This window comes from Anopheles funestus, chromosome 3RL (genome assembly GCF_943734845.2).
Source record: "Anopheles funestus chromosome 3RL, idAnoFuneDA-416_04, whole genome shotgun sequence".
NCBI lineage: Eukaryota > Metazoa > Arthropoda > Insecta > Diptera > Culicidae > Anopheles > Anopheles funestus.
In genome coordinates, this window is record NC_064599.1 from 59,915,645 (window position 1) to 59,942,174 (window position 26,530).

The 26,530-nt window shown below is 42.8% G+C and overlaps 6 protein-coding genes across 10 annotated transcripts; 4 read left to right on the top strand and 2 right to left on the bottom strand.

Moving 5' to 3' along the window:
* Window positions 1–638: 638 nt before the first annotated feature.
* LOC125768423 (transmembrane protein 222) lies at window positions 639–1,544 on the top strand. The gene is made up of 2 exons (XM_049436051.1): window positions 639–736; window positions 814–1,544. The coding sequence occupies exon 2, from the start codon at window positions 838–840 to the stop codon at window positions 1,396–1,398; it is 561 nt and encodes a 186-aa protein (XP_049292008.1). The 5' UTR covers window positions 639–736; window positions 814–837; the 3' UTR covers window positions 1,399–1,544.
* LOC125768430 (RNA polymerase II transcriptional coactivator) lies at window positions 1,545–2,167 on the bottom strand. The gene is made up of 2 exons (XM_049436058.1): window positions 1,995–2,167; window positions 1,545–1,929 (listed from the first exon to the last, which is right to left on the bottom strand). Exons 1-2 carry the CDS (start codon window positions 2,049–2,051, stop codon window positions 1,669–1,671), a joined length of 318 nt encoding a protein of 105 aa, XP_049292015.1. The 5' UTR covers window positions 2,052–2,167; the 3' UTR covers window positions 1,545–1,668.
* A 222-nt stretch (window positions 2,168–2,389) lies between these two features.
* LOC125768383 (uncharacterized) lies at window positions 2,390–4,642 on the bottom strand. 2 transcript variants are annotated; one of them, XM_049435973.1, is made up of 3 exons: window positions 4,508–4,642; window positions 4,257–4,446; window positions 2,390–4,002 (listed from the first exon to the last, which is right to left on the bottom strand). In XM_049435973.1, exons 2-3 carry the CDS (start codon window positions 4,341–4,343, stop codon window positions 2,536–2,538), a joined length of 1,554 nt encoding a protein of 517 aa, XP_049291930.1. In that variant the 5' UTR covers window positions 4,344–4,446; window positions 4,508–4,642; the 3' UTR covers window positions 2,390–2,535. The 2 variants fall into 2 exon arrangements, with proteins under 2 accessions (XP_049291930.1, XP_049291929.1); XM_049435972.1 differs by having other exon boundaries at window positions 4,257–4,637.
* Window positions 4,643–4,744: 102 nt separating this feature from the next.
* LOC125768412 (glutamate--cysteine ligase regulatory subunit) lies at window positions 4,745–12,950 on the top strand. 4 transcript variants are annotated; one of them, XM_049436037.1, is made up of 4 exons: window positions 4,745–4,825; window positions 6,079–6,336; window positions 10,897–11,506; window positions 11,579–12,950. In XM_049436037.1, exons 2-4 carry the CDS (start codon window positions 6,232–6,234, stop codon window positions 11,719–11,721), a joined length of 858 nt encoding a protein of 285 aa, XP_049291994.1. In that variant the 5' UTR covers window positions 4,745–4,825; window positions 6,079–6,231; the 3' UTR covers window positions 11,722–12,950. The 4 variants fall into 4 exon arrangements, with proteins under 4 accessions (XP_049291994.1, XP_049291993.1, XP_049291995.1 ...); XM_049436036.1 differs by having other exon boundaries at window positions 4,751–4,892; XM_049436038.1 differs by lacking the exon at window positions 4,745–4,825 and adding an exon at window positions 5,640–5,658.
* Window positions 12,951–22,637: 9,687 nt separating this feature from the next.
* LOC125768402 (CLIP domain-containing serine protease B15-like) lies at window positions 22,638–24,441 on the top strand. The gene is made up of 4 exons (XM_049436016.1): window positions 22,638–23,285; window positions 23,345–23,625; window positions 23,697–23,980; window positions 24,052–24,441. The coding sequence occupies exons 1-4, from the start codon at window positions 23,037–23,039 to the stop codon at window positions 24,375–24,377; spliced, it is 1,140 nt and encodes a 379-aa protein (XP_049291973.1). The 5' UTR covers window positions 22,638–23,036; the 3' UTR covers window positions 24,378–24,441.
* Window positions 24,442–24,520: 79 nt separating this feature from the next.
* Window positions 24,521–26,444, top strand: LOC125768396 (CLIP domain-containing serine protease 14D-like). Its single transcript, XM_049436001.1, has 5 exons — window positions 24,521–24,609; window positions 24,677–24,943; window positions 25,017–25,393; window positions 25,468–25,742; window positions 25,813–26,444. The coding sequence occupies exons 2-5, from the start codon at window positions 24,683–24,685 to the stop codon at window positions 26,145–26,147; spliced, it is 1,248 nt and encodes a 415-aa protein (XP_049291958.1). The 5' UTR covers window positions 24,521–24,609; window positions 24,677–24,682; the 3' UTR covers window positions 26,148–26,444.
* Window positions 26,445–26,530: the final 86 nt, after the last annotated feature.

Here is a 26,530-nt window from a genome sequence, read left to right on the forward strand (position 1 = left end):
GATGGATTTACGCAAAAAGCAGGGAAAGGTGCAAGATGGCAGTGCATTTAACATGCGCAAGAAGAACTTGACCTCAGAGTCGTGTCATATCTGCCAAACGTGTCCTTTCCGATGGTGAAGAATTGATAATTCATCAAAATGTTCGTCACTTCACTAGAGTCGATGAATGTGCAGCCAGCGTGGGTGAAGTAATAATTTACTCCCGCTCAGAAATCGTGCTGATTAACATGCAAAACATGATTTGATTGTGCGTACACCGGTGACTTGCGACTCCGAACAGCTCCGATGGGTGACTCATGTTCGAAAAAGCGTTTTTTGGAAAGCTTTTTTGCTTCTAAAAAATGCAGTAGCAATGTAATTATGCATTCACAAATCACGAATTCATTTGGTTGAATATCTTCGTCATTATCCTTTTTAGATTGTAATATAAGAAAGCGAATGAAAAGATCTTTCGAAAAAAATTAAATAATATGTTCAAATAAGGTACTGTTGTATCTTATACTACTATTGTGAAACATATACTAGTTATGCAAAGTTTTGTTATCAGTCGGTTATTCAAATTTAGAGCAAAGACGATTCAGTTTGCGCGTATACGCGCAATGAAAGTTATCAATTCACCAATATAAACCATTTCTCTTAAAATGTCAAAAAGTGCAAACAACATCATAACAAAACAAACTTTTTTCTTAAATTTCCTTTTTATATTCTTTGCAAGAAAGGTTTTTCCTTGAAAAAGGTAACATTTTCATAGACATTTAAGAAATGATCAGCTACGTATGCTAACAAACTTCCAACATTAATTTTATATTTTAGTACACGACTTGAACGCAGCATAATATGTCCCTGCATAGCGATACTTCCGACGATTTATCGCGCAACTCTACCGAGATGGGTCTGCCGCCAATCAACTTTGTCGATGATAAATTTCCGTACTGTATCGTGTGGACACCGATCCCAGTGCTAACTTGGTTTTTTCCGTTCATCGGTCACATGGGTATCGCGATGTCGAACGGCGTAATACGCGACTTTGCTGGACCGTATTTCGTCTCCGAAGACAATATGGGCTTTGGACGACCAACGCGTTATCTGCGCCTGCATCCCGCACATGCTTTCGGAGGTTCACAGAACTGGGACGAATCGGTAATCAAGGCGTCGGCCACGTACAGCGCGAGAATGCATAACCTTTTCTGCGACAACTGCCACTCGCACGTTGGAATGGCGTTGGCACTGATGCGTTACAAGGAATACAGTAACTGGAACATGGTAGTACTTGCGTTCTGGATGTTCTTCAGAGGAAAGTACGTAGGAGTTCGTGGATTCATCAAAACCTGGTTACCGTTTCTTATTATACTAACGATTTGCGCGCTGGTCGCAATGTACTCTAAGTGGACTATCTAATAAGTAGGAAGAAAAGTGATCGATGCCCAAAATATTACATTTCATTCCTCGGGATCATTTCTTTTCCCCGCCAGGAGGCTGACAACAACTTATTCATTAGGCATAGATGTACTGGATGTGTAAATCAAATGAATATAAGAAACCCATTCACGACACCTGCAACTCAGCAGGAAAGCAGTAATTTATTAACAAAAACAAAAGAAGTTTACAGCGGTATACTTTTCTGCTAGAGAAAATAATGAATAGGGACTGTGTCCGACATTTGCGCTTTTAGAACTTCTTTATTAGCTCATTGACGGCATCTGCGTGCTCGAGCAACTGCTTCCATTGCGGTACAGTGAGGCTTATTCCTTTCTTACTAGGCATTTCCTTGCCATCCTTTTCATAATACTCCCGTACGCCAACGTACACCTTGCCTTTGAATTCAGTAACCGTCAATTTCCGATTTTTGTCTAATGAGAAGCTGTTTGGAACCTGACCGGCATCATCGGAGCTTTTGTCGGCCTTCTTCGGCTGCTTCGCCGGTGTACGCTATGAGCACATGGAGGGAATATGATATCAAACACAGTTTAGATTTATGGAAGGGTTGCACTTACGTCTTCGAAGCTGGTATCAGAATCTGTTGAAGATTCTTTTTTCTTGTTCTTGGGCATTCTGTAGCACTTTGGTCCGAGTCGTTTACGTTGAAGAAAAGTGGCGGAAAAGCAGCGCGTTTTTACACAATGATCACCTCGTTGCTCAAACTGTTTTCTGTTTGTGCCGTCAAAACGAAATTGACAGCGAGAAGTTCGTTTTTTGGCCAACAATTTTGTGAAAATGTCCAACAGTGATCATTTCAAATTCGGACAGAAATTCAAGAATTGAGTTTCTGTGCAGAAATTAAATTAAGTGAGAGAAGTTCAATAATATATACGAAATCAGTTTTCTCACCGTACAATTGTTATACACCACTCAATGCAGAAGAATATCTAAATGAATAAACTAAATAGAACCTTTTTAAAGACAAACGAAACAGTTTATTTGAGACAATCATCAAATGGAATTGGCTTTTAATACAATTATTCCATGCAATATATACAAGCTATGCGCCCTGCGTACGATTCTATGATAATATCAAGGTTCTTTTTGCTGTTGAATCTATTTTTTGCTTATATACGAAGCGCTTGACGATCGTTGAATTAAGCCAACGCCTGACGATTGTCGTCCAGGCGCCATAGTTTTGGGAATTGTTCTTCCGGGCGTTGAGGTCGGCACGGGAATGCTCGGTGGCAACAACTTTCTTTGCCTCGATAGCAATGCAATAGAACTTGTGGACGGTTTTTTCAAACCAACAAGAGTCTGCTGTACTTGTGGTGTACCACTTGGCAAAACTGGTGGTCGCATGCCAACGGGTTTGCGCAACGCCACCACAGATTTCAATTGTGCCGCGGAAGGTCTCGGTGTGTCCGGACGGCCTGCAGCACTGCCAATGGACAATGTAGAAATAGACTGGACCGTGGATGCAGATGAAATTTTCTTCACTGCTCCAACATCAGCCTGTGGACGTCTTCGTTCGATGCTCAGCAACGAGCTAGAGCGGGGTTGTGCAACTTTGGGAGTTGAAACGCATGGCTTTCGCGCCATGGTAGATGCATTCTGGGGCGTACTAGTGCCCCCAAAACCATTCGAAACGTCCTGCGTGTTGTTGATTTTCATCAATAATAATGCCATATCGATCTGACTACGTGCTTCTTGTAGATAGCTGATAACGTTCCGATCTCGATCAAGCTGGGAATTAGGCGTATCGGCAAGTTTTTCATTCGGGCTCGAAGTGACGAGCGTTTTCATAGCTTCGTAAGCATTATAATCCGCCACACTGCTATGTGCGGGACTGAGGACCTCATCGACCACCGGTTTGTTTACCGGATGATCTGTATTCAACATCTCATGGGTTTTATTGTTTATGCCCACGCTCTCGGATGATGTATTCGATTTAGATCCACCTTCGCCGGATTGACGGTTAAGCAACGAAGGACTATTCGGAATTGTATCATCTTTTCCGCCTTCAAGGTCCCGATTCTTTACATTTTCCTCTCCTAAATTGCATACAGTCGGTACCATTTCACTTCGCGATGAACATTTTCCTTCGGCCGGTGGTGTTGAGAAAGGTTTTTTAATCGTCATTCCTGGACTTATAACGCTCACTTTTGGCCGCGGTGATTTCAGTGGAGAAAGCATCATGGCATGCTCCTTCCCGTCCTTCACCTCCCGAATGCTGGCCTCATAGTAGTCTAACAGGTTCGAAAGCATCGCTTTTGAGACGAGTGCGCAGCTTTCCGAAACGTCCGGCAACAGGTTGGACGAAGCATTGTTCTTATACTTAGAAAACACCTTCGGTCCCGTTCCTTGCACCTCCCAAAAGGAGCTTTCACGATCCGTTTTCTCCGGGCAGCTGCATCGCAACAGATCGTAGCTTAGTTCCGCCTTCATGCCGGATTTGTTGCACTTGACGGTGATCGTCAGGTTATCGGTATTGCTTTTTTCCGCCTCGAAGTCCAGATACTGTAACCGCAGGCCCATCGATTTCAGCAAGAGTGTCAAGTTGATTGCGTCAATATCGAGTGGCTAAAAAAGGAAATCCGAGTGCCGAAGCGATGGTTATGAATAATTTCGGTAACGCTTGTATACATGGAGGCACGTGCGTACAGTGATTCCTTTTTTGGAACATCACTGTTCACAGCGGAATACTAACAAGATGCGTCAGCTATCATTGCTCACAGACGGTGGCATTCTTGGGTAAAATTAGAATGTTTCAATCTTCATCAAATTTGCTACTAACTTCTTTTACGCTATTTTATGATTGCTTGCCGTCTACATACCTTTGCTCGTTCCAATTCAGTGACTTTTTTTTGCACTTCAATCCATTTGTGGATCAAGTCCGGCAGCTTTACATTGTTTGTCGCCATTGTTCTTTTCTCAATATTCGACGCAAAATTTTTCACAAGCAACGCGCTGCACAGCTACGCTTCCCTTTCGACCGTTTTATAATGCCAGCATCAACTGCAAGTACTGCGTTGAGAAGATGTTTACTAAAGTGACAAACATAGGCTACTGTTTGCCCATTGCTTACTATTAACTTGGCAGCTAAATTTTTTCGTCAGTTCAACAAAGCCGATCAACGACAGGCCAAATCACGATTGCCAACGATCGTTTCGTTCCCGCAGTGGGGTCAATAAACAAATTGGGATGCGGTAGACATTTAACGAATATTCGTTCAGTTGTTTCGACGAATATCAGCGAATTTTATTTGCAAAATTTGAGCGACGTCCGCCAGGCGAACCACTGTGGGGAAAACATTCTTCTGACAGCTTTGACAATTCGGCATGGTAGGGGTTTTTTCCAACACTTTCCTCATAATAACATCGGCTAGCAAGGCTCGTGAAGGAAGGTTGGCTCTTAATTAGTTTTCTACTACTATTAGTGCAAATATATTCCCACCGTAAGCTTTATTTAAGGTAAAACATATGTTATTCATAAGAATCGATGTGTTGTGTGTTGTACTGATTGTGCGAGGTGCATTTGCGAGCTTGTGTTGTGATTTGTTTATATCGCTGTTCACTGTGCCACCTCGTTGCCGCCCTTATATCTAACCCTTTGGTGCCATACAGCAGAGAATCAGTTCGATAGGGCTGTGCATAATGTTTCAACAAGTACGCCCAAAGAGGCATATCAACATCTGTTTGAAGAACATTTATCCAGAGTCACTTCCCAACCATTCCAAGGTGAACGATAAAGATCACGTGGTCTTTAGTCAGTGTGATTGTGTAAGAATTCTCGAAATGTAACCCACCAAGAAGAGCCCTTTGGAATCGTCCTGTGATATGGAGATGAAATTATTGCACCACAGGTGCAATTTCCGGTACATATAAATAACAGAGTCTGTTTTCGGCGTTCGGAAGAGATGATGAAATAGACGATTGTATTAAACACCAAAATATGATGGTGATAATTAAAACCAGTACAAAAGACAATTTGTAATTGTGTGCAGTTAAAGATGAAATAATTTAATCGCTTTCACATACGACAACACAGTTGTACTGATAACATTTGCTGGCGTGCATCTTTGCGTGACCGCATACGCACCATGTGTCTGGTATACCACCGCAGCACGCAATCAGCCGTAGTGGTGTTGGTGTAATGCTAAATAAAACGGTGTAAGCAGCAAACTTTGCTTTAGTACTTAGCTAACTTTCATTGCGGTCGGAGCGCAGCAGCTCGTCGGTATAGATTGAACAGGATAGTGACAGCGTTGCGGGGAATATAGCTCTCACTGTTAAATAAGGAAATTAAATCCTCCGCTGTAGCTTACTGGCACGTCCGCTTCAGATAAGGTGTCGTCATCCTCATTCCACAATCCATAATCGCAGTAAACATTGTTCCTCTATTGCAAGGTTGTGTTTTTGGTCCACGGTTGTAACCCGAATGTAAGTGTGTATGTGGTATTACTGTTCTGACAGCTGTTTAGCTAGTGGTGTGCGTATGTGTGTGCGTGTGTGCTGTCTCGTGCAGCAAACCGATCACCATCGGTCAAGGCCAACTGTGTATCGCACTGTCTCGCCAAAGCGTGATTGTTTTGTGTTGTGTAAATCAAACATGATTGATCATTTCGTCCTAACCTAATGGTTTGTTCTGGTGTTCCAGCTTTGCTCCTAGTTGAAAGCGTACAACGAAGATACAATTGTAAGCCAACGTCACGAAAAAAAAACAACAACAAAAAACGGAAGCCGAAAGCCGCCGGAAAGAGTGGCCAAGCGAGGAAAGGATAAACAAAACACACACACCGAGGAAAGCAACATGTTGTCGCACTTGTTGAAGGATACCAGCGTGATCGTTAGCACCGGCAACGTGCTGAATGTGAGCGAATTGCGCAAGAAGGCGGGCCAAAAACCGACCGATGAGGTAAGAGGAAGTATTATTGCAATTCGAGCACCACCCGCTGCTAGTTGACCCGTCGGTAGCTAACCCGATTGATTTCACATTTTATGTTGTAAATATTTACCCCTTCAACTCGATGGAATGTTCTATTGCTTCCGGTTCAAGGTCAGCATCGATGAACGTAGAGGGATTTCACTGGCTAATTTTACATCACCATAAATTGGTAGCTATACCTAAGGATAGTAGGTAGTTATAAGGGAGAGCTGGTTTGTAGTTTGAATTTATCACCATGACAACGTTGCGCACGGTATCTAGCGTTCAGTTCAAGTTTAAAACAAACACAAGAAGAAACGATGATATCCTAATGGATACTATCGAACTTTGTGGTCATCATGACTGGCAAAAACCAGTGCAGCAAATGGCCAGCGATGATGTCACCACCGTGCAACACAAGAATAAGAATCGAAGGTGGATGTGCACAGGGCACGTAAAGTTTAGCGTAATCTTATCGAAAGGGAAACGGTTAGAATGTCTGGCAAATGGCCATGTTACGCCCCGGGAGCATTATTGATTGTACGAGCATGGGCCTTGTGCCAAACACATATTGTCATCAGTAATGTCGTCATCGGAATCGGCGTCTGACGTCGGCAAGGTTTAAAAGCAAGACAATCGATCATGATTATATGAGCCGGAAGCATATTATATTATCAGAATTAATATTGCCATATATTTCTTGCGGGAAATTTAGTTTGTACATTCTGGAACGGTTTTGCACTTGTATTTTAAAATAATATTTGTAACATTGTGCAACCTTGTAGCACTTCTGATATGCTGTTGAGCGATAAGGAAAACTTCCACAAACTAACCACAAAAACGCACACACATACACACAAATGTAGCTTGAATGTGGCTTCAAATCTTGACGGTAATTTCCGGCATCATCGGATGTTGCCCCAATCTTCCGGTGCTGTCGCGAAGCCAAGGATGAAAGCAGAGCAATTTTCTCTACCGTGAAATGATGATGTGTTCTTTCAACCGCGAAGCTCGTTAGTATGGGTTTAGGATACGAGAAAACATGATGTTCTTCTCATAAAAGTAGGATGGTTTGGTGTAATTGTGCTCAGCACATTCCGTACCGTCTGGCCTGCTAGCAAATGCCTTTAGGATACAGTTTGAATCTTCACCGAAACATCACACTGCAAATATGTAGTCTCATTTGTATTGTGTACTTATGCAAAATGCAAAGAGCTTTCCATCATACTTGAAGTGAAGAATGAAAGAAAAAACAATTTTCTTACCTTCACATTGCAGTCATATGAGTAGGGAGTAAATATTGTTTCGAGAATAAAAGCCACCACAGGGGGAAAAAAATACGTGACGTTGCATTTTAAATGCACGCTATTTATGGCATAAAGACACCAGGATGCACACAGAAACATTACGTCACGCGTATGATAAGAGAAGAGTGGAGCGATAAGCGTTCTGCCACAATTGGTGGTTGAAAATGACATCAACCGATGAATACGTCACATGCTGGAATCCATATCATACGGACATTCGAGAAAAATGTAATGCCTGCCCATTCTGAGATGTATAGAAGGGTAGTCCACGAGATAAGCGGTACCAAAATTAAAGCAAATAAGACAAAAAAGACCTTAATGATGTAATTTTTTAAATGCTTTCCTTAAATAGCACTATTTGTAATGCAATTCATAATGCAAAGAAGGTAGCTCAATTCTATAACTTTCAAGCACTAAAATTATTGCACCCGAAATCGAAACTTGCGGAAATTTGAGATACTCGGGACTCCGAGAATCTTCGAGTTTTACTTTAATAGTTTATCTTGGTGACTCCTTATATCGCGCCATTTGATATCTCTCTGCGTTCTGACAAGTAACCTACACCATGGAAACTATCCTGGATGGCTTCAGTACACAAGGATAGGGATAAATCTTGCTCAGATCGTGCTAATCGTGGCATTACATCAATACAGCCAAGGTCCTTGAGATGCTAGTATACAATGTAGACAAGGGATAAACGATTCTTTTAAAGAATTGAGTGCGTTCCAGTTAGTTCAGTGTTGTGAACTAAACGCGTACGGCAGTTCTTCCGCCCGTCGTCTGTGGGGCGGTGTTGATCATTCAGTTTTTTTACTACACATGTGAAGTGATAATGAGTAAATCTTCAATTTTCCCGGAGTCGGAGTAATTCGACTCCGAGACATTTAGGAGTAAGTTCGAAATAAGTAATTACTCCGGAGTAAACTTCGGAGTTACTCCGGAGTAATCCGGAGTAATTGCTCCGGAGTTATTCCGGAGTGAAATTTGGATTAATCCGGAGCAATTACTTCGGAGTATACTCCGGTTTTTATACGGCGGAATCGGAATGGATTCAAGATCTACTCCGGAGTTACCATCACTAATGTGAACCCACCGCAACTGAACATGCTAATGTGTCGCAACTGAACATGCTATTACCTGAGTTCGCAAACTCGTCTAAATCGTCCAGAAATCGTCTAAAAGAAATTAAATTGGAACGATTCTAGTAAAACACATCTTGGTGCAATTTTCCATATCGCTTTAGTTTTTAATTCTTAACAATACATCAACGCAACGACGTTTCTTATGTATTAACAGTACTGCGACACTACGAATACTTAAGCATTGGTTGTAGCACGTTACAGTAATGCTCTAATATGGTTCATGATTCATATGTCTTGATTGTTTTGCTACGGGAATCTCTCTCGCCTTTCATTTTTCCATGTGACCCACGTAACCCATCAAGGATTCAAGATCTACTCCGGAGTTACCATCACTAATGTGAACCCACCGCAACTGAACATGCTAATGTGTCGCAACTGAACATGCTATTACCTGAGTTCGCAAACTCGTCTAAATCGTCCAGAAATCGTCTAAAAGAAATTAAATTGGAACGATTCTAGTAAAACACATCTTGGTGCAATTTTCCATATCGCTTTAGTTTTTAATTCTTAACAATACATCAACGCAACGACGTTTCTTATGTATTAACAGTACTGCGACACTACGAATACTTAAGCATTGGTTGTAGCACGTTACAGTAATGCTCTAATATGGTTCATGATTCATATGTCTTGATTGTTTTGCTACGGGAATCTCTCTCGCCTTTCATTTTTCCATGTGACCCACGTAACCCCCGATTACTCAAGGCGCCAAAAATACGATTTTTCTAGCTCCTATATAGAATCAGGCTAGAAATATGTCACACACGTTTTTTAGGGAAACGGAGCTACAAGTGTGAGACTCTCACTTTCACCCTGTGCAAGATTGATGGCTGCTTGTAATCTGTTCCTACTTTGCAAAAAGCCGGTCAGGTTTTTCTAATATACTTTTTGTGTAATGTTTCTTTTTTCGTCTACCGAAGAAAAAGCGAGAAAACGTGCTGTAATTATGGCGCACAAAACAAACGGCAAATGGGAAAAGCCGGTCAAAAACTGTCCCTCGAATTTTGTGTACGAGTTAGTTTATAAAAATAAAAGAAACCGTCCCCAAATGAGTAATTTCCGCTTTGATGGTTATACTTCACCCTTGGCAGTGGGGGAAACCGGTCGGTGTTCGGCACTTGCTACAATGCACTAAGCAGTAAAAACATAGATTCATCTACTGCGTCTCTTCTGTTAGGGGGAAAGAAAAGTTTTTAGAAATCAAGCGATAACAGACACGCGGAAGGTCAACTCGCGGTCGATTAAAGGTTAGACAGGGGATTTTTCTTTTTTTCTATTCTATTCTAAAATTTGAAGCACACACATCTAGGGACTGATCGGGAACGATCGAATGTTGGTGACCGTCTTGTTTCACATAACATTTTGCATCAATTATGCCGGCGTAGGCATTTGCTTAAAGATCGCTGAAAATAAAAAATTCTCCCCAGTTAAAACGTTTGGAACCAATCCCCATACCGTTTTGTTGCTTCAAGGTTTTCAAGGCAGCGACCCTAAGGGTTTTGCATATGATATTTGATCTTTTCGCTTCGGTGCATGTTTTTCCCTGGTGTGTTAAACACACCGAGAATCGTTACGGCGGTGCAAGTTGCGCAATGCACCGGTTTGAGTAATTTCACGTGTCAATCGCCTGTCGACGACCAAGAAAGATGATGTTCCCGGGTGTCGCAATTTGCATACGTTTTTTTAAAAAATGGCTTTTCATAAATAACCCTAAAGTGTCGATGATGATATAGATTTTTTTTTGGCGTCTTTGTGGATAGTTTTGTAGAAACTAAAGTCTAAATAAATAGCTAAAAAAAGAGAAAGCGGAAATTGCCCATTCCGCAGCAAAAATGTCTTCCGCTCGAAAAAGGTTATCGTCGTTCAGCCGCATCCAGAGTGGCGTGTCATGTTTGGGGTAAAGCAATCCGTTTTAAAACATTTGCCCCGTTTATTTATATCGCCCCACAAAAACACTCGTTACGCGTAACGGGGAGGGGGGAATCCATCGTGATTGACAGTTCTGACCCAACTGGTTTAGTACGGGCTCGGTGCTAAATTCCGTTTCGGAGGCAGCAATACATTACGGTTCCATTAATACGTATCGTTCGTTCCATTTCCAGCTGACCGACTGTCTCCGTTCGACGTTCGGCGAGGCGGAAGTTGCCGAGCTGCCACCGAACCGCCGGCTCATCACACGCCGCAACAACGATCTGCTGGAAAAGGTGAAGGAACATCCGCGGGCGGACATAAAGATTGGGGCGAAAATTTTCCTCAACCGTTTTTCCGAACCAGCACTAACCGAAGCGGTTGAGAAGCTGTTCGAAACGCTGAACGTATCGTACCTGGACAATCTGATAGTGGCCTACCATCCATCGGCGACGGGCAGCAGCAACGGAACGGACGGTACCAATGGCGGTACACAAACGGACGAACAGCCAGAGTCGGAAGTGAAGGAGGGCGTTATCGAATGGGCAGTCGGGAGTGACAATGCGGTGGGCAATTTGAAGAAGCTGTGGGCCCTGCTGGAACGATACGCCGGTGACGGTAAGATTGGACAGCTCGGTATAGCCGATCTGGATGCCGATTCGCTCAAGGAGCTGTACGATGCGTCGACGGTACATCCGTCGATAGCGCAGATCAATCTAGCGGCATGCTGTGTCGTACCACCGCAACTACAGGCGTACTGCAATCAGAACGAAATTCAGCTCCTGACGCACAGTGACCCACAAGGTAAGCGTGAAGCGAACGCAGGGTCTTTCCGGTTGATAATAAATTAAATTTTCCCCATTTATCCTTTTTCAGAGCTGCTGCCAAGGGAGGTACTGAACGAGCTAGACCTGGCCAGCTACGGTGCAGGCTGGACGTCACGCTATCAGGTGCACATCAAGTGTCGCGGTGTGCTGGCAGCGAAAGGGTTCATCGTCAGTCTGGAACGTTCGAACTGAGCGAGTTTTTATCACCCGAGCACCATCCACCGAATGCTATTCTTGCGGTACCGCATACAGGTTGGAACCGTACATGGATTGACGACACTGCGGGACAGTTCCGTTTCACTGAGATGCACACCAACACTTCCACATCCACACACACACACAGACTATCGGTGCACGACATTTTGGCCCGGCTGCGCGGAAAATGGACCTTCTGACATGGGACGCTTTTCCGTTCGTGAAGGAATCGCCGCCGAGATGGAAGTTGGTGTTAGGGTGTTTTTTTGTTGTTTGGGCCAATGTGTTAGCCGTCTTCTACAAAAAAAAACCATAACAAATAGCAAACAAATGCACTTAACAACATTCGATGTTAACAGTAGTGTAAGCAAGCGGGTAGTGGGAAGGAGGTAAAACAAACAAACAAACAAGTATTGCCAGCTTTACAGGATGAGGCTTAGTTGTGTAGTAGTGTGTAAGCAAACACAAAAACAAAACCAGAAAAAAGACATGAACGCTTTTAGGTGGTACTCGTCTGGTAGCCGACAGCAGTAGGTGCGACTTTCCTTTTTCTTGCCGGAACGGATGATTGAGGCCTTTTAACCGAGGGGTGTGTGCGTGTGGCGATAGCGAGCAGCAGTTAGTTTTAAATGCATCAGCAAACGCACGAGAATGTTTCCGTAGTTTTTTATCGCTTTTACGACTATTGATAACTATTATTATTATTGTTAGCGAATGATAACGAATCAATCGATTAAAGAGAAGATGAACAGTGGTAGGACAGCGCAACGAATGGGAAATGCCAGCAGAATTGTCTTCAACTTAAGAACCGTGGAAAGAATGTGCCTGAAGAGGGGGGAAAGATTCATTTCTGCTCTTTACGGCTGGGGTGTGGTTAATCGCGTGGTGTTATCATTAAAGATCAATCCATGTGTAGTGTGTAGTGGTGTACGTACGTCACCGTGCTGTAGCCAAATGCAGCCAGTTGTCTCTTCAATGTGATTAGATATGTGCTGCATATGATTGTATGTGAACGTGACCAAGACGGGAAATGGAAATATATGTCAACACAGCTTCTTGTCTCCCAGAGACGAACACAAGAACACGATCACGCTTATTAACGTTCGGTTTGCAAAACTTCACCGGCAATACAAACACTTTGCTCTGTGCAATAGAAGGACAACTCTTTGATGAATATCTTTACCAATAAAAAGAAAACAGATCCGTCTTGTGGATATATTTGTGTACATATGCGTGATGTTGTTACATTTGAGTAGATGTTTCCTTTTTTGCGTTATTGACTATTAATGACAAAATGGTGGACGTTTGATGTTGAGAAAAGGCCGAAAAGAATAAGAAATAATAAAATAATAAAAATTCTAAAAATTTGAAAATTTCCTAAGGCTCAGTTTTTCACCAAGTTTTGCCTATAACTTGGTCTGTACCCAACGAATCGCCAATCTTTAACCTGTGGTCGATAGATGGCCCCAATGGCTACATTTTCTTCTTGGACGGCCATGCCCTCAGATGTCTGTGCCAGAAGTTATCCGAGGAACCAAGTTCCATACCCTGTTTGAGAAAATGTAAAATTTTCCTCATTTTTGCACCAAATTTTGCCTATAACTCGGTCGGTATCCAACGGATCGCCAATCTTTAACCTGTGGTCGATAGATGGCACCAATGGCTACATTTTCTTCTTGGACGGCCATGCCCTCAGATGTCTGTGTCAGAAGTTATTCGAGGAACCATGTTCCATACCCTGTTTGAGAAAATGTAATATTTTCCTCATTTTTGCACCACGTTTTGCTTATAACTCGGTCGGTATCCAACGGATCGCCAATCTTTAACATGTGGTCGATAGATGGTATCAATGGCTACATTTTCTTCATGGACGGTCATGCTTTCAGATGTCTGTGCCAGAAGTTATTCGAGTAACCAAGTTCCTTACCCTGTTTGAGAAAATGTAAAATTTTCCTCATTTTTGCACCAAATATTGCCTATAACTCGGTTGGTATCCAACGGATCGCCAATCTTTAAACTGTGGTCGATAGATGGGACCAATGGCTACATTTCCTTCTTGGACGTCCATACCCTCAGATGTCTGTGTCAGAAGTTATTCGAGGAACCAAGTTCCATACCCTGTTTGAGAAAATGTAAAATTTTACTCATTTTTGAGCAATTCAGCAAAATTTTTAAATGTGATATATTTTAATGCGAATTTGTTGCAATAAGTTTCTTTTCACTCAAATAATGCTTTAAATTAAAAAAAGAATAAAAAATCAGAAAAAAATTTAAAAAAAATTTTCAACTCGAAAATTTCATAAGGGGTACCCCTTGCCATTTTTTTGAGAAATTTTGCAAAAAAAAATAAATTGATTTATTTTAATGCCAATTGGTTGAAATAAGTTTCTTTTCACTCAAATAATGCTTTAATTAAAAAAAATAGGAAAAACAAAAAATAAAAAAGCTATAAATTTGAAAATCTCCTAAGTAAAATGTCCTTGCCGATCAGACTAGCCCGCTTGTTCGCTTATACAGGTTTGATAGTTAGGCAGAGCGAGCAGTATATTCGTTTGGCTAGTTTGGTTATGTACACATGTATTTCGTTTCAACTCATGTGTATCATACGTTTCGTTTCAATTCATTTAAATCGCAATCATTTAGATCGCAACTCTTAAGAGTCGCTAAAACTCCTCGTGGTGAGTGAACGAAACTCGGTTCAATACAACGTTTCAACTCACAATCTCACTTTTACTCACTTTGTAGATCTCTAATTTATTCCCCCTTTTTTTGGGTGCCATTTCGAAATCCTTTAGCTCGACGTCCAAAATATCGATGGAACAAATTCCGACAAAATTGCGTACCGTGCCACGCCATTCAAATCGGCAACCGGAAAAAGGGGAAATCAGTACGAAAAAGGATGATATACGTTTCATTCATTCACCGATCCCATTCATCAAACCGGTATTGATGCCTTTGATTTTGTTTCGTTGCTCGTACAGCTTTCGGACACACTACGGGATGAAATGGGTTCGCCATGCTTTCCGTCGCCAGAACAATCTAGTACTGGGCTTGTGTGACAGTATTAAGCGACATCTGTGCGTGGTTTTCATTTGAATTTTAGGACCCTACCGACATCATTCGTTTGAACAGTTCGATGAAACGACTGTATGATGAATTTAGAGCTGATGTGTATTTAAATCTTTTAATGTCAAACAAAGGCAGCAAAACGAAAAGCCTCCAATGTCTCGTACGAAGTTGAGCGAGATTTATGGGTATTGCTCGGTTGAGTTGATGTAGACACAGGTAAAAATGATTGAGTTTCTTATGATGAGTTTTGAGTTGTATCACAAAAGTGACTTATATTAACAAAAGCTCATTTAAAGCTCTTCAGTCGCGACTCCAGACAGAAAGAAAGTTCCGTAAACTGAGCTTGGTATGAATTTTTGCAAAGTATAAACGGAATGCCATTGCAAAAAATAACAACAATTTATCTAGATGTAATTTGTGTTCGTTCGCGTCTGCTCCGGTACCAAACCCGGTGCGCTATGGGTTTAGCTTGAACCCGTCCGGAGGTCGCTTTCCCTGGCGTCTGTTCTTATCGACACATCTTCCGGTTATCTGTCGAAAGGGCGCCAGGGTGGAATCGAGTTTCGACCACCAACCAGTCTGGGACAGGGATCGATCACGCTCCCAAACAACGACCACAAAAAGAACAACTTCTTCTCCAGCTTTGGCCAACAAGTGCGTGTGGTAACGCACTTCACTTGAAGAAAACTTGAAGAGTTCGAAGTATGGTTTTTTTTATTCATAATCCCTTTCCATTTCTCCTGCAAAAAAAACGGATCGATTTGCTGTTCAAGCGCTCCCAAATCTTGATGAGGTTAGCTCGGTTAAAGACGAGCGAATGTTTGCAAAAACCGCCACGAGCGAGTTGGATTGATGCTTGCAGTGTGCAGGATTCTTCCAATGTTTCGTTCCAATCCCGAGCAATAGAGTCGTTACGTGTGTTCACCGAAACATCACCACGACCGTGGCCGGGTGGACGAGAAAACAAAGTAATTATTTTATATCCGATTGACCGGTGTTGATAAATCGACCTTAAGACACGGTGGGATGGTTCATAGCCCCGAGGGTCTTTTAATGGAACGACGCACGTCGAACGTCGGTGCCGGCTTTATCCGTTCGATCCGTTTCCTTAGCCACCCGTACACGGACGCCAGTCTGGTTGGAGTGGGTTGGGTTTCGCAAGTTTTCACCCCCAATGTCGATAACGCGTATCGATTGGGATGGTTGGGTTGAAGGGACGGTCCTGTACATGGGCAAGTAAGCCACCCACACGCGCCAGAGATGGGAATCGAAGGGATAAGGACCTCAATTCCAATCGATGCCGTACGAGGGAGGCTCTGTTTAGTTATCTTTAATCTTCGATCTTTCTTCACTGAGCTTTGGTTGTTGTGGAGATACTTGTGGGATAATTTCATATGTTTACGGGAGAATTCTATCTATAATGATATTAGTCCGCATTGGAATAACTATTTATTATTATTTATTGAAGTTGTTCGAACATCATTAGAGCGTTTTAATTCTATAAAGCGCTGAAAACTGAAATTTTTGTTGATAAACAGCATTCTTAGCACATTACTACAAAATGCAATTATCTATCAGTGCTAAATTAATTTATAATGAAGCAAAAATACCATTGCGTTCGAGCTCCCATCGAAGTTGAATTTATTAGTCTTTAGCTCGCTTTCCCTTCCCAATCATTATGGATGCGTGTTGCACGTTGTGCCGACATCATCATCCCTGGACTGGTGACTGGATTGGATTAATCTCATGGTCCACGTCTGGAACACGGGGCGCGTTAATCATCAACAAAAATAAAAACCCGACCGACAGACGGTTTTGTCGTTTCGATGAAGCGCGCAGGAATTCACACCACCGGCCAATTAATCACCATCCCCGGTAATGGAAGTACGGGTGCGCAAGAGAAAGAGAGAAGCAAAAGAAACACCTTCTCCATCGATGAGTCGGTCCATGTTTGGAAGGACACAGGGACGGTTGAGACATCGAGTTCCCCGTGTGGTTCGGAAGCATCCAAAGACCTGCGCCAAGCGATCCAAGTGTATGGGTATGGTCAATAATGTCACCGGTTGGCGTGATCGGAATGGGAATTGGCCACGATCAGATTCCGTGTCCGGACCGAAAAACTCCTCAAGGATGAACGTGGAACGAAGGGGAGAGGTTTGTCCGGTGGAAGGGTCTTTCGCATTGCCTTCCGCGAATTCAGGGCGCACCTTTACGCGAGGTCTCGATATGGAACGGAAGTCGGTCGAGTTGTCGGATCGTGTCTTGTGCTAATTTATGTTTGTCTCTTCATCAAAGACGAAGTGATTGCCTTCCTTTAACAGAGCGTATGTGTGTTGATAATGATCTTCGATTTATGGTGAAAAAGGAGCTGAGATATGGGCGAGTAATTAAGGAAAGTTGTTTCTAGCAGTAATGTTTGGTGCAATTTTAAGTGCTACGGAATGTTATATTGGAGTATAATTAATTGTCCGTTCTTCATAGCATTTCTTTTGCTAGATTATGACGAAAACACTCTCTTATTATTAGTGATTAGATTATCAATTTTTTCCCTTTTATAGGTAATGGAGGATAATTTTCTCTTTAAAACGGATTTAAAGGTGGACCTCCTCCAAGGTTCGCTGATGAACACCTTTCTAGGCAATCATGAGTATGATCATCCGGGATCTTCTTTACAAACTGCAAGCCAATAAATTCTTGCGGTCTTAACCAATGCATAAATATCTAAAGTATGTCATAGCATTCATCAAACTTCCAAACCAAAAGCTCAGAATTCTTGCTCGTAAAGAACTAGCATCACCTACTAAGGTTCGAAAATATGATCGTAAATGATAATCACCGTTCACACGCTCTCCAGCCAGGACACTCCTTATACTACAATTTTTTTAAACTATTGTACTGCCTTATATTCGTTTGAATTTTTGCTTTTCTTAGTCACCAAGGCTATAACAAGGCCATAACAGGATACTTGGCTCTCCGCGACGGCTCTCCGTCAAGCCAGAAGGACAAGGGAGTTCATCATGATATGATCAAGAACGATCAAGATTTGCTCTTCATATCTCTATTAAAACCCTTGTCGGTAACTAATTGCAATTTGTTGTACTTCGACTGTTGTTAATATGTCAACTCGGACCCTCCTCGAATTTATCCATTCGAGTGGAAGAACGACATTATTGAAATCAAATAAATCTTTTGTTTTGTTTCATTCTTTTAAAATTCCAATAAATGGGAACATTCCATTCTTTGTCCATTTTCTGCAAGCTCTTGTAGGTTAAAGATCATTGAGGAATTCGCTTCCTTTATGTTTCGATTTAACCTTAGCAACTTCCGTATATAACTTTTCTTCTCGTCAAAGTTTTCCTCACGTGTCAATAACAAGGAATCAACCATCATGGTACTTTGCCAAGTTTCCGGTCACCGATGTCAAATTTACCGCAAATTTCTACCCACAAAGATTCGTAACCTCTCCAGGGCAGGTCACTCTACCGTGGAGGGCATCCTGGTAGAAGCAAAGTAGGAAGAATATAGCAATTGAAAGAATGGAAAGAATCGAGGGGAATGAATGGTATCCCATCCCATTACGATGGGTTTCGAACGAGTCGTCCAGTCCGGTTCTCAAGTTTCGCCGACTTCGACAGCATCTTGACATCTGGCCCAAAATAAATCCCATCGTGATCCTGCGTGCCGATGTTTTCCCAGCCATTGAGGGAAGGTTTGGTCCTGCACTAACCTCACACGACCCGCAACAACATCACTGATGGCGCTTGTCAGCTTTTGAGCAAAAATTTTCATCGATTTCCCACTGTCCTGTTGTGCCGTCGCAGGACGCTATCGATCCGAATCAGCATCAGTCGTCCTTTGCGACGTACGGGCAGATCCTGCTGCGCTCTGGCAGGATACGGAATTCCCGTTCCCGATCGATTTCCCGCCGTTTAAACAGTTCGCTCGAACCGTGCTCCTTTTCCCCCTTTTTTTCTTGTTCTTTAGTTTTCGAGCGCAAAAGACGACTCGCGCACTGCGGGACAATTTTCTTCGCCGAACGTTTTTCGATCGATCAAAGCTGCATAGCACTCGCATCATAATGTTGGGTCAGCTTCGCAATCTTCCGCCACTCGTTAACCTTCGTGAAAGACGCAAGTCGCGCACACGGTGTGGTCTCCGGCCTTCGATAAAGTGCGCTGTGTTCGCGCGAAGCAGAAATTAATATATCGAATTCCCATCAGAATGGAAGGTTCGGCAACGGGTGGAAGGATTCAGCTCGAGGCAGGAGGGTCGCGGAACTGGTCTCGAAGGAAGCGAAACGCGCTCCTCGCGAAACCCTGCTGTGGTTGAGCAAATCTCGACAGGACATGCGCACGGACATGATTGTCGATCGGGAAGGCAAAAAGCAATTCTGGAACTACCTGTATTATCCTTATGCGTGAGAATTTCCATCTATTATAAAGCATTTTTTCTCTCACTTCTTTAAACTTTAAAGGCAGTCCCGTCTGAGTGAGCATCGGCCGCAGCTCAGTTATGTTGAGCGAAAGAAAATCAATCTAATGACAGCCGGCAGGACACACTCGGGGAGGTATTTATTATTCAACATTAATTGGAACCATTCTCACGTTTGTGTGTGCGTATGTTTTATTTCTTAGTTGCGCACACTATACAGCTTTCTTGGCGCGCTAGGGTAATTGGTTCGCGGATGCTAGCTTTTTCGCGACATTTCATCGAAACCGTCCATTTTCGACCGCCTGGGAGGTCTTTTACGGCATGGAATTTTCTTTACATAAAAAGGGAAATCGTTGGATAGATCTTCGAGGAGTGTCTAGTATTTTGTTACCTTTGAATGTTTAATTTTAAATTGCTTAATTAGCCAAAATTTGCTCAGTAGACTTCCTACCAGAATTATACTTTTTATACACTACAATTTTAATTTTAACATTCCTATGACATTAGTTTAAAAAATATATTTGACACTCCTCGTCGATCGTAACAGTTTGTGAGCGCCTTAAAGTATGCAATACATTGTATGATCTGCCTATTATGACTTGAGGCATTTCGAAGATCTTCGTCCAACGCGTTAGATCACTTCCATTAGTCATTTCCTGTCCCAAGGACACGTTGGTTTGGTGCAATCGATATCGATTAAGATGATACGTATTGCTCACCATCGTCATGACCGACAATCACTTCGTGCTGTCAATGAGCCAACACTGCCCGATTTCACTTTCGAGGCCATCGTGCTCCTGGCGTGCAGTGTCGCTGGAATAATTTCTTGCGCAACCGTAACCCCTGTTTTGTGACTGGTAAGACCACCAGGAGCATTATTCAAACAAACACAACACACCGAACCGAGCGTGGACAATTTTCCGCTCTGTAAAACTAAGGGGCAAATGCGTTCGTGGCCTTCTTTCTTGCTTTCTTTTGTGTAAACAACTTTGTACGAGTCACCTGAAGCTATGTACAACTGTCAACGGGGACTGCATTAGGTTTATTGTGCTGAAATTTCACTTTCGGAGTCACTTTTCCAACGTGGGGAAAATCGATTAGATGTAACATTAGCGTATATGTATGTGCTGTTGAGTAATTTCTTGAATCTGGTGCTTTTCATAGACAGCAGTTGGTGACGATTGTGTGACGTGAGGGATGTAAAAATTAGGGAGAAATTTAATAAAAGAAACGCTTTATCGGGTTCTTGTTGTAGTGTCTTTCTGAATGTCGAGATATCTTCAATAATCCAAAAAAATATCTTAAATTTGATGTATTAAACGCAAATCCAGACATTTTGAATAGAATGATCGATAGTCTCTGTGAGCAATTTATGATCGTGAAATGGACATTGATGACTTCACCTCTCATCATCTTCACCAGGCAAGCAGAATTTTAAAATAAGTATGTCGAATTTTTGAAGAATTCGATTACATTATGTTGGGAATTTTGATGTAATTGAATGTTAGAAATTGAAATCCCTCACTGTGTGGTCAACTGCAAGTCCCAAAAATAGTCCTGCGATATGATGAAAAAAATATCACCTCTAGCAGTGATTTGAATATTGGATCAAGATTAAATCCAGTCCGCTGTTCTGCTGAGCAGAAAACAGTTCGCTTCCATGTATCTCGTGTGAGTCTTTTATCTTACCCAAAGAATTAGTAAACTACCGAACCGCAGAGTGCTGACCCGAGAAGGAGGGGATAATTTGATGGCTTTTTGCGCTTAATTAGCGAACAAGACAACAGGCTGCGAGCATGTGGAAGAAATGTCTGAAACAGATGCGAATCGAATCGGGCCGCGATCACATCTCGTGGCGTGCACAAAAGCAGCGTACATTGCACACGACATTCCGTTCCGTTTGCGCCCGGCGATGCGTGCCGTATGTGCGTGTAACAAAGTTACGCAAAAAAAAGCGGAGCGTCGATTAGTCGCACGCAATGTTGCTACCCGGGGCGGCGGGGGCCCGAGTTGAGTGTGCCGAAAGCGATGGCGTTTGAAGGTATTATCATAGATACATTCAAAAATTTAACAATTATGTTTACATACATTTTACAATGCATTTGCTTTACTGCACCTTTTGATGTCCACCATCCTTCTTCCTTATATCTTTTTATAATAACTAAATAAAAACACTATCATATGTTACTCTACAAAAAGATGGGCTATCAAACAAGCTTTTACTACAGTTTATCCACACGACAATATTCCCATACATTGTGGATCGGTTAATCAGATGGAACCGTAAATTGTTATTAGCTTTCCGCCATATCGCAATCGATCAACCCCACGCGTGGCACGTTCCACCTTGATTGTGCGCACTGCCTGCTTTCCTAATGAATTATCTCCCGCAAATGCCCTTACGGGTTCGAAGCTTTCTACAGGAAGAGCATACACACGTTGCAACCGGGCAAGTTCAACAAGCGATCGGATAATCTGTTAATAGGTTGGACTGATTCCTTTTTGGTTTTGTACGATCTCCCTCTGTCTCTCTCTCTCTCTCTCTCTCTCTTACTCTCTTTGTTGGAAAAGGAAGGATCAACGGTGAAAACCCACCAGAACCAAGTTTGAATTCCCTCGAGCGATACGATCCGATCGGTAGGATGCGATAGGCCAACAGGCAACGCGCTCAACAACGCGAGGATCTCTACCCAATTCCGCCAACGGGAAAGATCCTCAACATCTCCTGCTTCCACTGCTGGTAGAGCATCGGAATGGTACGCGTAGCAGCTATTGGATTTTGTTAGATTACAGAATCGCTAAGACATACGCCGCAGACATTCAATGAACTGGGGAGTGGCGCTAGGCATAAGATACGATCGGGAAGCATATTAACATCTTCTTTTTGGAGCACGAGATACCTCACAACGACCGACCGTTTCTCGCGGCTGTTTGGAGAATGGATCTCCGTCGTAACCTTCTCCAAGGGAGTCGTCTAATGCAGCAACTGAATGTGCAGGTGGAGAAAAGGGAACAAGGCAAACAGACGGGAATTTGTGTAGCTCAGACGTACCTGGCCGGTCAGTGAACTATGCTCATTCCGGCTCATGAGATCGATTACACACGATGTAATCGATGAAACTGACGAAACGGATGTCGATGTCCACATGTTACGAAGTAATGCGAATGATCGTTCTTTATTTGGCTCACTTCCTGTTTCCATTTCTAAGCTACGGGCAATCGACACGTGGATGCCTTTTTCAATGTTTTGTGGAAATTAGCCTCGATCGCGATCGGTGCTCGTGCCACCTGTTACACCTTCTACGATGAAATGCTGTGTTGTTTCTCCTTTGAAGACCCTTAAGGATGGATAGGGTTCAAAGCGTATGCCTATCAGTATATTCCCTCGCAGTTCTTCGAAATCTCAAGTTAGTCAATAAGAAGAGAACGCGTACTGACATGGTAAATGCGAGTTTCATACTAAAACAGTTTCCAAACTCACCCTTAATCTATTTGCAATGTTGCCATATAATGTTGATACTAAGACGGAAGCTACGCAGTGAGCTACGAACCGTTACACAGAGAGAGAGAGAGAGAGATACTTTCCCAGAATGGACTTCCCCGGCATAAATTCGTACTGATAATTTTGCTTTTGAATCTTACGACTTCAATCCAATGCAAATGCTGATACAGTTGTTTTACGTCCTTCACCGAGCATCAACCGTTAACCAGTTAGTAATGTCTGAGAACAAGTGAGAGCAGTTTTGATTTCTGCTGGTGAAATATAACCTTTGCATCAGTGAGGTGGAGATTGTGTTGTTTGACGTAGCACCATGTTTCCCGGCACTGTATGGACGCTTGCACAGACGCTTGTTTTAGTGTATGTATTGCTGCCGGTTGTGATAGGCCAAACAAAACCGAACCATGGATCATTATGTATAACATCGAGTGGATTGCAAGGAAGGTGTGTGTTATTAAAAAATTGTCCAAAGTTAAAAGCAATCGATGTGAAGCCGTACGTTGTCCAGCAGGAGATGGATATACTAATCGGAGCGCTCGGTGCATGTCCACCGGAATCGGAGGTATGCCGAGGCCGTAAGCGTCCTTTTGTATTCTCGACTAAAAAGGTGGGTCTTTCTAGCAATATTGTTGTGCCAATGGGGATATTCGTTGGTACACCGGGTCCACATCGAAACCATCCAAACCACCGCAGCAGCTGGTGCCGGATATGGAGGAGGATAATGCTATGGACTGTCTCCAGACACACCTTGGAATGGACCGTGGATCCATAGGACGAGCTGCTCTGGACCCCTCGTTTGGTGTGTTTATAACGTACGCAGGCAGGTATAACAGATGTGTGGGAAGTTTGATCACACCCGAGTACGTCCTTGCAGCGGCTCATTGTGCTACAGCAAAGGGCGAGTAAGTAACTTTAGGATACTTACGGATGTTAGCACCATTTTTAAAAACCCAATATAATCGAACACTTTCAGCATAGTTTTATACATAAACGCACACCACGTCTCGCTTGATTCTAAACTGCCTAGTCTCAAGGGTGATGTGACACCAAGGTACGTACGGGAGGTCATTATCCACGAGAAGTACAGCCGCAAAACGCGTGATAATGATATTGCTTTGCTACAATTAAATGAGACTGTTGCACAGGGGGATATGGGATCGCCCGTACCGATCTGTATCCCGATGGGTACGAAACACGATGAGATTGGACCAGTCGGTCAGATTGTAAGCAGTTTCGGTTGGGGTATAAATGCCGATGGTAAATATCAGCTTCAATATTCTTGCAGTGGAGATAGCATCTAATGCGCTGGATTCCGGTATTCATTGCAGGGGATCCGAGTAACAGCAAGCAGTGGATAACGCTAGAACGTATCTCCCAGGACTTGTGCCAAGCTCGCATGGACTCGTTGCGAATAGCGCTGATGCGAAGAGTGTTGATAACGGAACGTAACATATGCACCATAACCATCACCGGACATGACGCGTTTGCAGGATATTCCGGTGCTCCCCTGATGTACCGGAAGGATGGCGTATGGTTCTTGATGGGTTTGATCAGTTACGGAGTCGGCACGACTAACAATGAATTCCCGGTGGTATCGCTGAATGTTCCACAGTACACAGATTGGATTTTGGACAATATTCGCCGAAGGCAATAGTCATACTGTATAGTCATACTCCAAAATAAACAGATTGCGCAGAACGGAATTGTTGCAAAATGAATCATTCTCTCTGTATAGGTCTTGAGCCGGTTTCGTAAAGTGGTGGTGGTTTCAGTGTTTTGTAATGGTTTGAGCTGCATCTGGACGTTCCTCTCCCGAGTGCGTTGATAACGTTCTCGCCACAATCAGTAGCATCCCGACGTTCGGTTGAGTCAGGTCAACGCGTTTCGTGAGTGATTGTGAACAGTGAAGTGTTGAGAGGCGACTTTTAAATCATATTTTTTTTTGCTTAATAGTGTACGATGTTTCGCGCTAGGCTTTCGGTGTGTGCAGTGTTCACATTCGTATTACCATTGCTCGTTGTCCTCGTACAAGGACAGCGTTCGATGAAGGGTAAGGCATGTATCCTCATGACTGGAGAACCCGGACGATGTATCCGGCTGGAGGATTGCACTGCGATCGCTGCGCTTGTGAACCGATCTGTGCGATACCCGTCGGATTCGGAAAAGATAAGAGCTGTGTTTGGTGCCTGCGAAAGTGACGAGAGTGCTTCGGATCCGATCGTATGTATGCGTGCGATCATCGTGTTTAATACAGTGGTTGCAGATTGTGCAAATGTTTTGTTTGCCGTTTCAGGTTTGTTGTAAGACGCCAACGTTATCACCAACGAGAAGAAGGGTTGTTACATCAACTGCCGCTTCTATTCCTATCACCAGAACCCGGCCTACACGTGCACGAGCTACTACGATCAGCACAACGACCGTTCGAACACGACCTGTTATCAAATACGATAACTTTAGAGAGGTTCTACCGCCGTATTGTGGTATAAAGAATCAACTCGGTAACAACGTCTATTTTGGTGCAGAAGACAATGATAACGTTCACTCGTGGGCAGTTTATTTGGAGATTCGTAAACCCAACAGTAACAGACCAGGACGATGTGTGGGAACATTCATTCAGGAAAATTTCGTTTTGACGGCAGCCCATTGTTTACACAACTTGGCCAAAGAAAAGTATGTGACCTGTGTATTCGATTACCTGTTGGTGTGATTTTGCTGTAATCTTGATTGTTTTTTTTTCTTTCTAGTGTCAAGCTGTTTTTCGGCGTCACAAAGCTTAGTAAACTGGAGCAATGTTTGATCATGAATGAATGTGAGGAACGTGCAGCAGCGGAAGTTATTATTCATGAAAACTACAATTTTCACGCCCGCACGAACGACATTGCACTAATCAGATTAAATAATTCGATAGACATTATGGGAGAAATAGCACCAGCCTGTTTGCCGCTGAATTACACGTTCGACGAGAGTTTAGCAAACGATAGACGAGTCGTTTCGTTCGGTTGGGGTGAAAACGAACATGGTAAATATGTTTTTTTTTCTTTCTTTTTACTCCAGCGAGTTAGTAAAATTTGAATATATTCCTTTTGCAGGAACTATGAGTGATACAAAGGGTATCGTAATGCTGAATGTGGTCCCGCAGGCTGAATGTGAGGATTACCTAAAGAGGCAGAAACGGTTTAATGCAAGTATGATCTATAGTGTCATGTGTACGAACAGTGAGATTGCGGGTCAGGACGTATGCGAGGGTGACTCCGGAGCACCGATGCTGCAACTTCGTGAAAAACAATACTTTGTGGTCGGAGTGGTTAGTTTTGGCCCCAAGTGTGGCGCGAATATTGCCCCAGGTATTTCTTTGAGGGTGTCTGAGTACATAGGTTGGATACTTCTCAACATGAAGCGCTCCGAATTGTTAGCAGAGAACTAAGAATAATACTCATTAGTCACTTTTTATAAAATTTAAAATTATACATGTGTAACCAACATTGCCGTTCTAGCGAGAATGAAGTAATTATGCTATATAGCTTACTGATTGTCATCTAGCTTAGATTTAGATATACGCGGTATGACATGGGTCGTTCTAGCGCCAAAACACTTAGCTTAGTTTTCCCTTTTTTTTCTAATTGCACAAAAATTATGTTAATTTTCCATAACACAACAAACTGATATTGAAATAAACATTAATTTTCATGTTGCAACAATCAAAACAACATGGTGTGATTTACCTGCCTGTAACGCGGTTTTTGCCTTTGCTGTAGTGCGAAAGAGCGGGAAAGCTGTGAAAGAAGAGAAAAAAACCATTCTCGATAC

Bases quoted from the DNA above. Each gene is read 5' to 3' on its own strand.
- LOC125768423 (XM_049436051.1), top strand. From the start codon at position 838: ATGTCCCTGCATAGCGATACTTCCGACGATTTATCGCGCAACTCTACC.
- LOC125768430 (XM_049436058.1), bottom strand. From the start codon at position 2,051: ATGCCCAAGAACAAGAAAAAAGAATCTTCAACAGATTCTGATACCAGC. The intron at 1,930-1,994 runs GTAAGTGCAACC...ATGTGCTCATAG, and splicing joins CTGATACCAGCTTCGAAGAC to CGTACACCGGCGAAGCAGCC.
- LOC125768383 (XM_049435973.1), bottom strand. From the start codon at position 4,343: ATGGCGACAAACAATGTAAAGCTGCCGGACTTGATCCACAAATGGATT. The intron at 4,003-4,256 runs GTATGTAGACGG...TTCCTTTTTTAG, and splicing joins CTGAATTGGAACGAGCAAAG to CCACTCGATATTGACGCAAT.
- LOC125768412 (XM_049436037.1), top strand. From the start codon at position 6,232: ATGTTGTCGCACTTGTTGAAGGATACCAGCGTGATCGTTAGCACCGGC. The intron at 6,337-10,896 runs GTAAGAGGAAGT...TTCCATTTCCAG, and splicing joins GCCAAAAACCGACCGATGAG to CTGACCGACTGTCTCCGTTC. The intron at 11,507-11,578 runs GTAAGCGTGAAG...ATCCTTTTTCAG, and splicing joins GACGCACAGTGACCCACAAG to AGCTGCTGCCAAGGGAGGTA.
- LOC125768402 (XM_049436016.1), top strand. From the start codon at position 23,037: ATGTTTCCCGGCACTGTATGGACGCTTGCACAGACGCTTGTTTTAGTG. The intron at 23,286-23,344 runs GTATGCCGAGGC...GGGTCTTTCTAG, and splicing joins CATGTCCACCGGAATCGGAG to CAATATTGTTGTGCCAATGG. The intron at 23,981-24,051 runs GTAAATATCAGC...TATTCATTGCAG, and splicing joins TTGGGGTATAAATGCCGATG to GGGATCCGAGTAACAGCAAG.
- LOC125768396 (XM_049436001.1), top strand. From the start codon at position 24,683: ATGTTTCGCGCTAGGCTTTCGGTGTGTGCAGTGTTCACATTCGTATTA. The intron at 24,944-25,016 runs GTATGTATGCGT...TTGCCGTTTCAG, and splicing joins AGAGTGCTTCGGATCCGATC to GTTTGTTGTAAGACGCCAAC. The intron at 25,394-25,467 runs GTATGTGACCTG...TTTTCTTTCTAG, and splicing joins CACAACTTGGCCAAAGAAAA to TGTCAAGCTGTTTTTCGGCG.